At 41.2% G+C, this 12,053-nt stretch overlaps 1 protein-coding gene across 1 annotated transcript in view; it reads right to left on the bottom strand.

Moving 5' to 3' along the window:
• znf609b (zinc finger protein 609b) overlaps positions 1 to 12,053 on the bottom strand; it is a gene marked incomplete at its 5' end in the record, with an annotated part of 57,751 nt that overhangs the window by 1,513 nt on the left and 44,185 nt on the right. Inside the window, 4 exons of the mRNA XM_079254276.1 lie at positions 178 to 555; positions 1,624 to 1,978; positions 2,082 to 4,389; positions 6,277 to 6,364. Coding sequence (XP_079110402.1) covers positions 178 to 555; positions 1,624 to 1,978; positions 2,082 to 4,389; positions 6,277 to 6,364 — 3,129 coding nt within the window. The remainder of the gene's footprint in view (positions 1 to 177; positions 556 to 1,623; positions 1,979 to 2,081; positions 4,390 to 6,276; positions 6,365 to 12,053) is intronic.

The following is a 12,053-nucleotide window of genomic DNA, read 5'->3' as shown; positions in this document are numbered from 1 at the left end:
ATGTAGTTCACTCTGTAGGATATTTATGGGCCATCAGCTGTGATTTCAAAGTTAAATTACTGTAGGTTAAAGGTTTTTTTGGCTGAGCACTTGTTATATGATCTCCTTTAATGGTTTGGTTTGCCAGAACAGACTGTTAAGTGAGAGGAGAAATGGGATAAGTGAGGACTGACTGACCTGTGGCGTAGGACAGGTCATATTGCCCTGAGAGCAGGGGATATCCCAGGTGGTGGTGAGAGGGCATGATGCGCTGGGAGGGCGAGGAGCGCGGTCGGTCCACATCTCTTTCTCTGTCCCTCTCGCGCTCCCTTTCCCGATCTCTCTCTCCAGCTCCTCGTTCCTGCTCCCTTTCCCTGTCATGGGGCGCTTTGTCACCCACTGTGGGGGACTTGCTCTTGTACTGGCTGGCGTGCTGATGCAGGATATCCAGGGCTTTGGAGTCTGTTGCAGTTTTAGAAACAGTAGGGCTAGCGCGAGATTTCTCGCTGCCTTCTTCACCTCCAGCTATTTTACTCCCATATGGAGAAAATGGATAACCTCCAGGTAGATAAGAACCTATGCAAGATGAAGAAAATTGACAGTTGAAATGTAGGTTTTTGTTTATTTACAATACACAGAAACCATGTTTGTTGGGTAAGATTTAGCAGACCCTCCAGAAGTTTGGGATTTAACTCAAATTCAGTGCTTGCAGCTGAAACTCGTGACATCATACAATTCTGTCTATAAAGGACAGAAGAGTAAGTCAAGAACAAGCTTTCTACACACAACAGTTCTACCTAGAGTCACTTTTACAAACTTGACTTGAACGATCCAAATTTCTTTTTAGGGATGCACCGATCCACTTTTTGGAAGTTCCGATCCAATACCGTTATCTGAAATTTGAATATCTGCAGATACTGATATTTACCAATACCAAATCTGTTTATGTGAACATTATTGTAACTATGGTTACTATTGCTATTATAACTGTGTAAGATTTCATTAGGTTGTAATAAATTACCCATCCTTTCTGAAGTTACCTCACCAATACAAATATAACAACATTACAGATCTAACAATTTCAACAAGTTTTATTTTGATTTTGCACATTTTACTTAAATACAACTATAAATGTGTGGTTGTTAAACAAAGATCTAGCTTTTAGTACAGTGTTCCTAATTGTTCTTTTGACTCGACTTGCGGCTCGTGAAGCAGCCACTAGCTTTCTGAAAATGCTATCAAAACAAGTCATAATGATCCTCAATGGTGCAGTTCTCTCCACAAACAAGAGCTGCAGACTGCTTGCAAAAACTTTACATTTGTTTTGCTTTCAAAAGCTAAAGGAATAAAACCATTTGAAGCTAGCAAGTCACAAACAATCTTTTCCAGCATGTTTTTTCCAGAGTTGTAACTGCAAATAGCAAAAGATGCTGTGTTCTTACAGCCATGTTGCCCACCATATATTCCATTAAAGTATGATAGATGAGTAACTTAATTGTTATGCTAACCAGGAATGTGTTTGCAAAGCGGAAACCAAAGTAAGAGCTAATTAAACTGATGGGCCAAAAGAAACCTGATCACTTAATCTTTCAAACAAGTACAAACCTTTTCAGACTGTCTGTAGACTGAGTCAATGTCACATACCTGGGTAGTTCTGCATCATGACTGAAGGCATGCTCCTGTATCCAGGGTGATTGGGGTCATAGCCTTGTCCATAAGGGTAACCATGCATGTAGGGCATGTAGCCTTGGTGCTGTGCTAGCGGTGAAGCAAACTGCATGTGGGGATTAGAACGAGAGTCTTTGCTCATGGCTCGATGGTCCTCTGAAGTGATTCTGGGATCATTGCCATCTTTGCAGTCCTCCTTGGGTCCACTTTGACTTTCCTTTGGCCTGGGTCTTTCTTCTTTTAATTTACGGTCCCGTTCACGTTCATCTTTTCTTCTAAGCTGCTGTTGCTGGTGTTCATCCTCAGCTTGGAGCTTCTGGCTCTCAGGGTACTACCAAGGAAAAGACAGAAAGTTCGCTCAAATTCAACTCCAAAGAGCTACATATTGAAACAACAATTTACAAAATAGATATTTGAACACTGGAAGTGCTTACCTGTCTGTACCACATTGCCTGCTCCATCCCAGCCTGACCTCTGCACTCCAGTGCTTGCATGGAGTCTTCCTTTCCATGGTGACCCCCTTCCGTCAATTTCATCTTTAGTCCTTCAGCTTGCTGGGACTTGGAATCCTCCCCCTTTATGCTTCCAATGGCCTTGGAGGAGGGCTCAGGGGGTGAGTCCCTGGATTTGCTTAGGGGCTGCTGCATCTTTCCAAGGTCAGACTGACTTGGGGCTTTGGAGAGGCTTGGTGGCATTGGGTTCTTTTGTTTCCACTCCTCCTTCATGGAGGCTTCTCTCTCTTTCATGACGACATCTGACTTCTTTTCAGCAGCACGATGCTGTTCAGCCATCTGTCGCTGCCGCTCCTCGTACTGTTGCCGGTACGCTGGGTTGGTGTTCATCAAATGGTTGTGGTAGGCTTGATCAGGGCTATATGCATAAGGAGGGACGTAAGCGTACTGGTTGTAGTACAGTGGCTGCATGTACATGTTCGATCGCTGTTGAATGACTGAGGGTTGTTGTTGCTGCTGGCTAGAAGCACTGCTATCTGGTTTACGATCTTCATGAACTTCAACCTTCACTTTTTCCTCACCTTGGTCTAGTTCATCATCCCTTTTGATCTTAGCCTGACCTTCAGTAACTGGTACACCTGGATTTGGACCGCCGGGGCTGGGATTGACATAACTGGGTGAGTAGTACGCCTCATACCCAGGATAGTACGGGGAATCTTTGCTGGGTGTCTGGTTTGGAAAAAGTGCTTTTTTGACACTTTCCCTGATGGCTTGGTCCTCCGTCCTGACTTTGACACCTTCTAGTTTCCCTTCACCATCCTCACCAGCATCTGAAATGTCTGAATATGCTGGGCTATTGGTTTTGACTGAAGAGTTATCAGCACCATTCTGGTTTACCACATGAAGTGGTGTGAGAGGCTGTGGCATTCCACTGCCATCTATCCGACTTGCAACGCCAATGGATGGACTTGGAGCGTTGTCAGAAAAGCTATAAATCTTGTCAGCCTCAGCCTTGATACTGGCCAAGCGACTCTGATGAGGATCTGATGAACCATTTAGGAGACCATCCCCCTTGTTTCCTTGATCACAAGGTTCAGAGTATGGAAGCTTTCCTTCATCTGGTTTCCCTATCTTTCCTGGAGGTTTAGGGCTGTCAGCATCTTTCCCACCATCTTTTTTCTTTTTGTCTTTCTTCTTCTTGTCTTTGGAGCTACCTGAAGCAGGATCTCCAATGGCAGGGGGTTTAGGTTGCGTGCCTTTCATTTGGGGACTTTTGGGGATTCCTTGTATCATTGGGGTTAGCCCTGGGGAAGAATTTGGGTTCCCAGGAGGAAAAGAATACATCTGCTGAGATGGGGTCGGACCAGGACCAATGGGACGTGGCGACTTCAAGTTTTTCTGGCCCATTTTATCCGCCTTAGTGCCAGTGCTAGCCTTTTTAGACTTATCTGATCCTCTCTTATCATCTAAACCATCGTTACTGGCCTCATCGGTAAGGCATGGCCCATCTTCACAACCATCCATAGGTGTACCTCCTGCTTCTGGATCAGTCTCTGCAATTTTCTTTTTACTTTGCTTCGAACCAAACTTGCCAGGAGATGGGGAAGGACTTTGGGCATCAAAGTTCCTGCCTTTTGGAGTAATTGAACGTGCTGGAGATAAGCACCCTTTCTGGGAGATAGATGCTCCATTACAGTTTCCTGGTTCAGGGTGGAGTGTCGAGTCCTCTCCATATTCACTGTCTCCATCTAATTCCAACTTTATATCATCATCATTGTGGGCACGGGCTTGGTGGTACTTTAGGCCATTGATGTGCTTATATTTTTTGTTGCAGTTAGGATGTGGGCAGTCAATAAGAACTGGAGAGGGGCAGCCACGATCGAGAGGAGGTGGAAGTGGCTCAGTCTTCACCGAAGGAATAGGGAGACCTGTTGGTCCCACGCCTCCACTGTTGGAGTTTGTCCGCATACGTTTGTTGCCTTTGGTGTCCTCTGAGCTGGAATTAGGCTCCATGTCTGATGCTGGTTTGGTCTTGCGTTTTCCAGCCGAGGAGGGACTGGCCTTGATGTCCTCTGTGTTGCTGTTTGGTGGAGTGCGGCGCTCTGATGGCGTCTGACTGCCCCTACGGCCCTTGCTGTTAGACGCAGCACGTGTCTTGTTGTTGGTGGTGCCCTTGTTGTCAGATGAATTGCTATTCTCGTTGATGGGGGTGTTGCTGTTTGGTCTCATTCGCTTACCGCGACCACGGCCATTCCTCATTTCCAGATCACTTGTGGGTGATTCACAAAACCTGCAGTAGTATTGAAAATACATGTACTAGTTAGTTGAGTAATCGAACAAATGGTTAATTTCAGTCAAGTCTATGGCTGCACTTTGGTTATAAATTATTCTTACACTTTGAGTTTTGATTTATCAAATATCTGTGGAAAATAAATCATTCCAATCCAATAAATGCCATTTAGACTCCATTTTATTATTTGACTCATTTAGTTACTGTAAATACAATTTTGTTTTTTCTGATTGAGCAGCAAACATAAAATGATTAGAAAATCTAATTAGTTGTGTTATTAAATATTTTGGCATGACTGACAAGTATGTAACCAAAACGAGCCATTACTATACTACCCATGCTGCCCTCCTTGTTTATTTTTAGGCAAGCACAAAGAACTAAAACTTAATTTTCAAGAAAATAAAATACATGTTTTGATAGCTGGGATATTAGGGACTTCAAAGGCATTTAGCCATGCGTTTAAAAAACCTTTAGAGTTTGGAAATACTATTTAGTCTGGAACAGCCCTTTGTCAAGTTTGAGGGAGACAGTTTCATACTTCAACACAACTCAATTATGTGGCGATTGGCTGGGATGTCATTATTGCAAATTTTCTTGCAGGGAATTCAGAAACTAAACAGCAGCAAGGTCAATGTTGATAATACATTTTTATTGTAGGCATTTTTATTTCCAAACAGTAGCAATTATATCAGAACAGCTCCTGTCATTTAGTTGAAAGTCATATGTTTTATATGAGTCAGTTTGTTGAACAAAGCAACAAGACCGTTTAAGTGAAAGTCATGTAAGCATTACTTTAAATGACGGCCATGAACATTCTTTTCTACGTTCTCATCAAAACATGCAGTTAGTCAAATACTTAAAAATATTGGTTTGGCCTTATCTTACCACAACAGTAGTGTAATTATCTCTACACTGCAGTGAAGGTTAGCAGTCTCTGACAAAGTCAGACACAGGGTTTATATGACTCACAGTTTCCTCTGCAAATCTCTCCAAACAATTTCAACCCCAGTAGGGGATGTAAATACATCCGTAGTCTGACAGTGGAACAGGAACTTAGACTCATTACAAGCCCAAGTTTATATTCAGTCTGCTGAAAGATTTCTGAATTATTCATGGTGTGTCCTTAATGTAGTCATGCTGCAAACTGTAAGAAAATCTTAGAGCAAATTCAAACCTTGCATACTGGCATTACAGTATCACATTAGTGCAATACGGCATCTCCTTGTTTTCCATTAGCAGTGCTTAAATCTTGAATTTTTTCCCCCTCCCATTGTAACTAACCACACAACTCCAATGCAGACTTATATTTACATTTATATACAGTTCAGATGTTTTACATCAAAGGATGTACTTGAAAATTTTACCCATCCTGTGTACTTTGCATACACAAAAATACTTCATGTTTTCATCACAGGACTGATCTTAGAACTCAGTGCCTTTGTGATGGAGAATGTTATCCAGTGTTGAGGAAAAAAAAAAAGCTCTTAGTCCAATAATTGGATTCTGCAATCTGGGCTGTTAGAGTAGCTTTCTATTTCCACTGCTGCCTCCTGGGACATCAGCTGCTTGCCAATGAATCCTGTTTCTCCAGGCTCAACATAAAGACTAACATGCACTCAGTGGTCCTGTGGCACACTAGCAAGTCAGCGCATTAGGAAGTATATGCTTGAGCTGATGCTGCTACAGCAGATTCATATCACACAGAATATGAAAAGGTTTAGAGTGTGCATCAAGACTTTGGATGCAGGGCATGCATCAGTGGTTTTTGGCAATTGTGAACTCTTTTTACCTCGACCTTCACAGTTTCCATGCATGGTGGTAAATTTAATATAACGCTAAGCCTGCCTTCTCCATTTGAAACGGACAGAGCAGGGTGATGATTCGTACCTGGGGGGAGCCCAGTCGTGCCGTGTACAGTCCAACAGGGTGCCTACATAGGTCTTGTTTCTCCAGGTAACATTGACCACCAGCATGCCTGGGGGAGAAGGAGTTACAGAGTCAAATATTTATGTTGGATATGCTCATCCAATATAAAATTACACTAGAAAACAGATTCTTTACAAAACAAAAACACATTTTACAGCTGAAAACAAGCCCTACTGCCTGCATACGTTGAGAAAAACATGCATTGAGGCTGCTGCATAAGTTAAGTAATCTCTGCCAAAGGGTTTTCTATGAAAAACAGCAATACAAGCCAAAGATGCTTTTTTAAATCTTCTTCACACAGTAAAGCCGTAGGGGCAAAGCTGACTGATACCTCCTAAATGACTTGGAACACACTCAGCTGCAGTCAGTATTGTAAAACCGGCATAAGACACTGGCAGAAGGAGAATGCACACACAGGTTACCGAGGAATGACTGAACAGCCTTTCTATTTAAATAAGTCATCTCACGGCACAAAAGATTTCCCTGAAGGAGAACCTCTTGGAGGAAACTATTTCCATGCAACTGTCTATCTCACATAGCAGCCCAGAAATTTACTACCTTGGGGGAGGGGTGTATGGATTGACTACTACAGCTTCTAAAATATAAGCAACAAGCTCCAGGCTCCAACCAATGCAACATGAACTGTTCAGTTTGACAGACTGTAAATGAGTGTGCAAGAAAAGCCTCTTGACTTCACTGGTATTGCTGCAATCTGTCACATTTAGATGTTTCTGTGTTGCCATTTTGCCAGTGTGAATTTCGTAGGACTCGGTGTGGGCTACACAAACCATTCTGTGTGATACCTGATCTAAAATCTAAAATTGGTTATGGAAGATCACTTCCTGCTTTATGTATATTTCTCAATTTGGTAAGAGCTTAAAGGTTGTCAGAAATTGTATAGAAATCCTCCACTTTCAACATTTAAATGCAAAAAATGCTATATGTTTCATGTGAATGTAAAACTAGCATGCAGGGAAAAAAATGGCTGCTGCAAAAGGAACTGCACATTTGAGGGTTGAGGATGATAGTAGATTTGCTCTCGAGTCATCAACCCAACAGCTACAGAGGTTTAGCAGCAACGACTGCACAAAACATTGTGAATTTATTGCCCACACCATCCCCCTCACTCCCTGGTGGTGACCTCAGCTTGCCACTTCAGCACTGCAGAGAAACTGGAGGCTGCAGTGAGCTAACTTATCTAATGGCACAGGAATGCTGGCTGGCAGCTTCCATCCTCCCGAGCATTTTATTAGCTTAGGAAACCTCTCTAGCTCACCCCATTTTCCCTCTCTCCTTCACCCTCACCTTCATTTCCTCTTTTCAATGGCATAACCATCCATGGCTTAAAATCTTTTTTTTTTTTTTTTCACTACTGCATATAAGTCACAGTTTAGCCTCCATTTTTCACTTGCTGCCTCTGGCAAAAAAAAAAAAACCAGGGAGCATAAAAGGCATTTATATATGTTTACAAGAACCTGCTAACACTTTGCTGAATGTCTCTTCCTTAAATCTACGCCCATATATAACATTTAGTGCTTAATTAAAGTCAGTGCAAATGTGCATGTGTGTGTGTGCATGCAAGGTAGTGGAGAGGTCCTCCAGTTCGGATTTCTGTCACATTAAAAGAACCCAGACCTTTTCTAAAACGTCTTCAACAGCCCGCCCCCTAAGCTCTCCAAACACTCCAACACAAAATGGCTCTGGCAGCTGGTCGAGGAAGGATGTAAATCAAGGCAGGGCAAATGAATGGCTAGCCTTTCATGATGTGCAGGATACAGCCTTCCCTGTGCTCTAAATAGAGGGAATTAGAAATTATGTCATAAATTCTTAAAGTCTTTAATGAGTTTCAATTAGACCATTTTTTTATGTAGCTGGGTAATGGAGGAAGAGAAATATGATTTAATCCTCATTTGGATTTACCTGCAGTTTGATGGGCAAATTTATTGCAGGAGCTTTTGTCAGGGTGCAACCATGATATCAAGATGCGGATAAATATTTGGCTCGTCTTGGACTAGATAGAACTTGACGCTAAGGTTTTCCTTGAGCTACAGTGAGGGTGAGAAGTATCTCATAAAACAATCAAGGGAAAGATTTTCCATCGTGACTCAGTTATCAAAGACATTCACTGTCTTGTTCAGAGAAAATTCCTGGCTGAATTGGTGTGCGCGTTCGGGATCAGTGCCCTGCTGGAAGACAACTCCTCTCCAGAATATGACAGTGTGTGCGCTTTGTGTTGGCTTTTCCAGAGGACTTTCCCTGTACTTCCCTCTACTATAACTCACTGTCTGCAAGTGAAAAGGGGCCTCAGTGTCGGGTTTCACAGTCAGCTTCATGAAAACAAAGAGGATGATTGCTGATGAAGAGGTGTGGTGATCAATCTTCCTGAGCATTTCCACTCTACATGGGTTGTTAGATGACTGGCTAGAACCGCTATGTGCTGTCAGGAGTATGGTGCGCAAAAAGCCAAGGAAACAAGTGTTTCCAGATCAGATTGCTAGAAACGTAAGGGTGTGTAAATAGAGCAAGATACACAGCAAATCCACCTTTGCTGACAAATATACTATAGACACTGTGCTCGCCGTCATACATCTTTTTTTTTTCTTGAGTGGCTTCCTTCTGGCCATCTTCCAATGCTGGAGCCAAGGAAGTCTGTAATCCTTGGCTTCTGAGTCACCTCAAATCTCCGCCTCCAGCTCTCTCTCAATGATAGTAACATAGTTCCCTTAAAAAGATGTGGGACACCTCAAGGACATTTGGATGCTTCGCAGCTCACATTAACTTCACGTTCAATTAAGCAGATTTTTTTTTTTAAAAAAAGGTGTGAAAAATTTATGCTTTTTAAAGCCTCGGTGTGTTTATAATGTTTAGTTTACACAAAGTAAACATGACGGGTCAGGATATTATATCATATCAGTCACATATTGGACATTAATGAAGATTTTTTTCTTTATTAACACAAAGACACAAAAATGTCTATTTTGTGTCACATACATCTGATGTAAAAACATTCTTGATAACTCAACTAAAAGAAATTGAGTATCATGATTTTTCAATTGTCATACCGTCAGTTTTACTGTAATATACTTAAATCAGTGATTTTTTTTTGGTGGGTGCTCTTTTGGGTCAAGCTTTGCACATCTTTCTTTTTTACTGCATGTACAAGCAGACACATTTTCTATTCAGATGACGCCTTGTGAGATCATTAAGCAGTCATTAGTGCGTTAACATCAGCTTAAAAATACATTTAATATGTTCACAGAGCATCTGGTTGGACAAAAAAGCAGTCATTTAGAAATCATAAATACTTTAAGATAAATGAACATGTTGGGTAAAAACTAAAATTTATGAAAGGAAATGAGTAGACGAAGACAAATTCACAAAAAGAATTTTCAGTGATAAAGTCGAACTACAGACTACGAAAAGCTATTTGAATTTGTATAATAAGCTTCCAGCTGCTATCACAGAGGTGGAACTGTCAAGTCTAAATATAAAAAAGGTAAATACAAAGAAAAAATATATTCCTCAGGCAGACAGAAAAAATGACACCAAAACGAATGCCAGTGCAGCACGTACACAGACATTTTAAATTTTCTTTTCTGTAATGCAAGGGGGTCCTTAAAATGACGATCATGGAGACAGCTCTGCTTTCTCTGGTTTTTTCCTGAAAGCAGTAATTTTTAATTTTTTTATTTTTTCTCTTCTTTAACCTGTAAATCGACTTGGACAGAACAATGTTTGAGTGCTACAAGAATGGGCACTAGAGCTGGACAAGATGGCAAATAATGGTCAGTTTTTTTGGGGGGGTTCACAGCCAACTTAGGGGCTCATTACTGCGAACTAGGGCCGGGTGATATGACCAAAATCTCATCACGATATAGCTCACTTTATATCCCCATAACATAAGGATATAAAATTGTTTGTGTAATTTTGTGTCAGTCATCAGTTATGTGTCAGATGTGCTCGGTAACGGCAGCAGTGATCTCTTTCCATCACAGGTAAATGTCTATTGCAGCGTTTACATCTGGAGTTTACTATGAGTGCTTTTGCCACCACTTGACGCTGCTTTTGCTGCTTTTGCTGCTTTTGCTGCTTTTGCTGCTTTTGCTCGTTGACTCTATTCTGTATTCTCTTTCCTAATTCTTGCGCAGGAGATAAAATGAGTTTGATGCGTCGGAGTCTGTTGTTGGGACTGTGAGCTAGTCTGGTGTCAGTTCCACGTTGGTCTTTTTTTTTTTTTATATCCAAACCGCATCCATGCGACAGAAATTTACCTTCTTTTATGAAGAAGCTCAGCAGTTTTGGTTGGCTGGTCATCTTTTAGTGAATTATCCTGCTCTGAAACATGTCTGCTACAGTCTTTCTCCATGTTTGTATATATATTGCAGCATGCATGACGTAAAGCGCATCTTGACGTAAAATACTGCAGTAAAGCGCCTTATTGTGGCGTAAACGATAGAGCCTCATTTGAAACTATAGACATTTTCTATCATCCAAACGATATATATCGTCTTATCGCTCAGCCCTACTGCCAACTAGTGTACTGGAGTGTCTTACGCTAATCACCAAGAACTATGAAAATTTAATTGCGACCTGCTTCTGAACTCATTTTTATCACCTTGCCATAATAAGGGACAAGTAGGATTCGTGTCAAGATTACAACATGATTGGTGCGAATGGCCTTTAGTCCTGTGTCAAATGACCCTGCAGTAGTTGCCAATGTCAATCTGAACATTCACCTCATGTTATAAAAAAAAGACCAAAGACATATATGTCCCATACTGTTACTGATTGCTAGGAAAATCCAGGCTAAACTGGAGGAAACCTCCTCCCCTGTCACAAGCCCAGTGGACTGTAATGAGGTATAAAACATGTAAAACTTCAAAGGCATATGGAAATTTTCTTCAAAAATGGATTCTAGTCTTGTTATATTTAAATTCCCTGTTTGGTTGAATGGAACAAAATACTGATGTGAATGAAAGAAAATGAAGTTCTCTCTCAAGGATTGCTCAAATATGATCAATGCTGTGAAAAAAAAAAATCAAACTGGTCCACTACAATCAGTAACTTGCTCTTTGGGTGCCCCTTCTTATATTCTTTTCTTTTTCATCAATAAACCCAGATATGGGCGATAACTGGGACATAAAAAGGCTAAACAAATCCTTCAAGTTGTGGATGCACATCATGGAGCATCTCAATGAAAAAGTCCTTCATCCAACCGCTGCATTGACAACATCAGTCTTTTGACCAGGAATGAGTTTTTACACCAAAAAACAATTTCGAAGGAGTTTGCTCTGTTCTTTAAAAGACAAACTTGGGTACATTTGCTATGACATGCCGACTAAATCTCTCTCGTTTCAAGTAATTTGCCAGTTGTAGTGTGTGCTTGTATTTATCAATCCAATCCAATCCAGTTTATTTATAAAGCACCGTTAAAAACAACAAAGTTGACCAAAGTGCTGTACAGAAGAAACAATAAAACATACATATTTACATCATAATGGGGCATCAGCACATTGTTAATAGTAAAACAACCCTTTAAATTAGTCAAACGCCAAAGAGAAAAAATGAGTCTTCAGACAAGACTTAAAAACAAGAAGCGATTCAGCCTGTCTAATGTACAGGGGCAGCTTATTCCACAACTTGGGACCAATACCAGAAAAAGCTCGGTCACCTCTCAGTTTACGCTTCGTCTTAGGAACCACAAGCAGAAGTTGATCTGTGGACCTCAGAGAGCGTGT

Source organism: Telmatherina bonti, assembly GCF_933228915.1.
Source record: "Telmatherina bonti genome assembly, chromosome: 1".
NCBI lineage: Eukaryota > Metazoa > Chordata > Actinopteri > Atheriniformes > Telmatherinidae > Telmatherina > Telmatherina bonti.
This window is presented reverse-complemented; position numbering and strand designations above follow the sequence as displayed.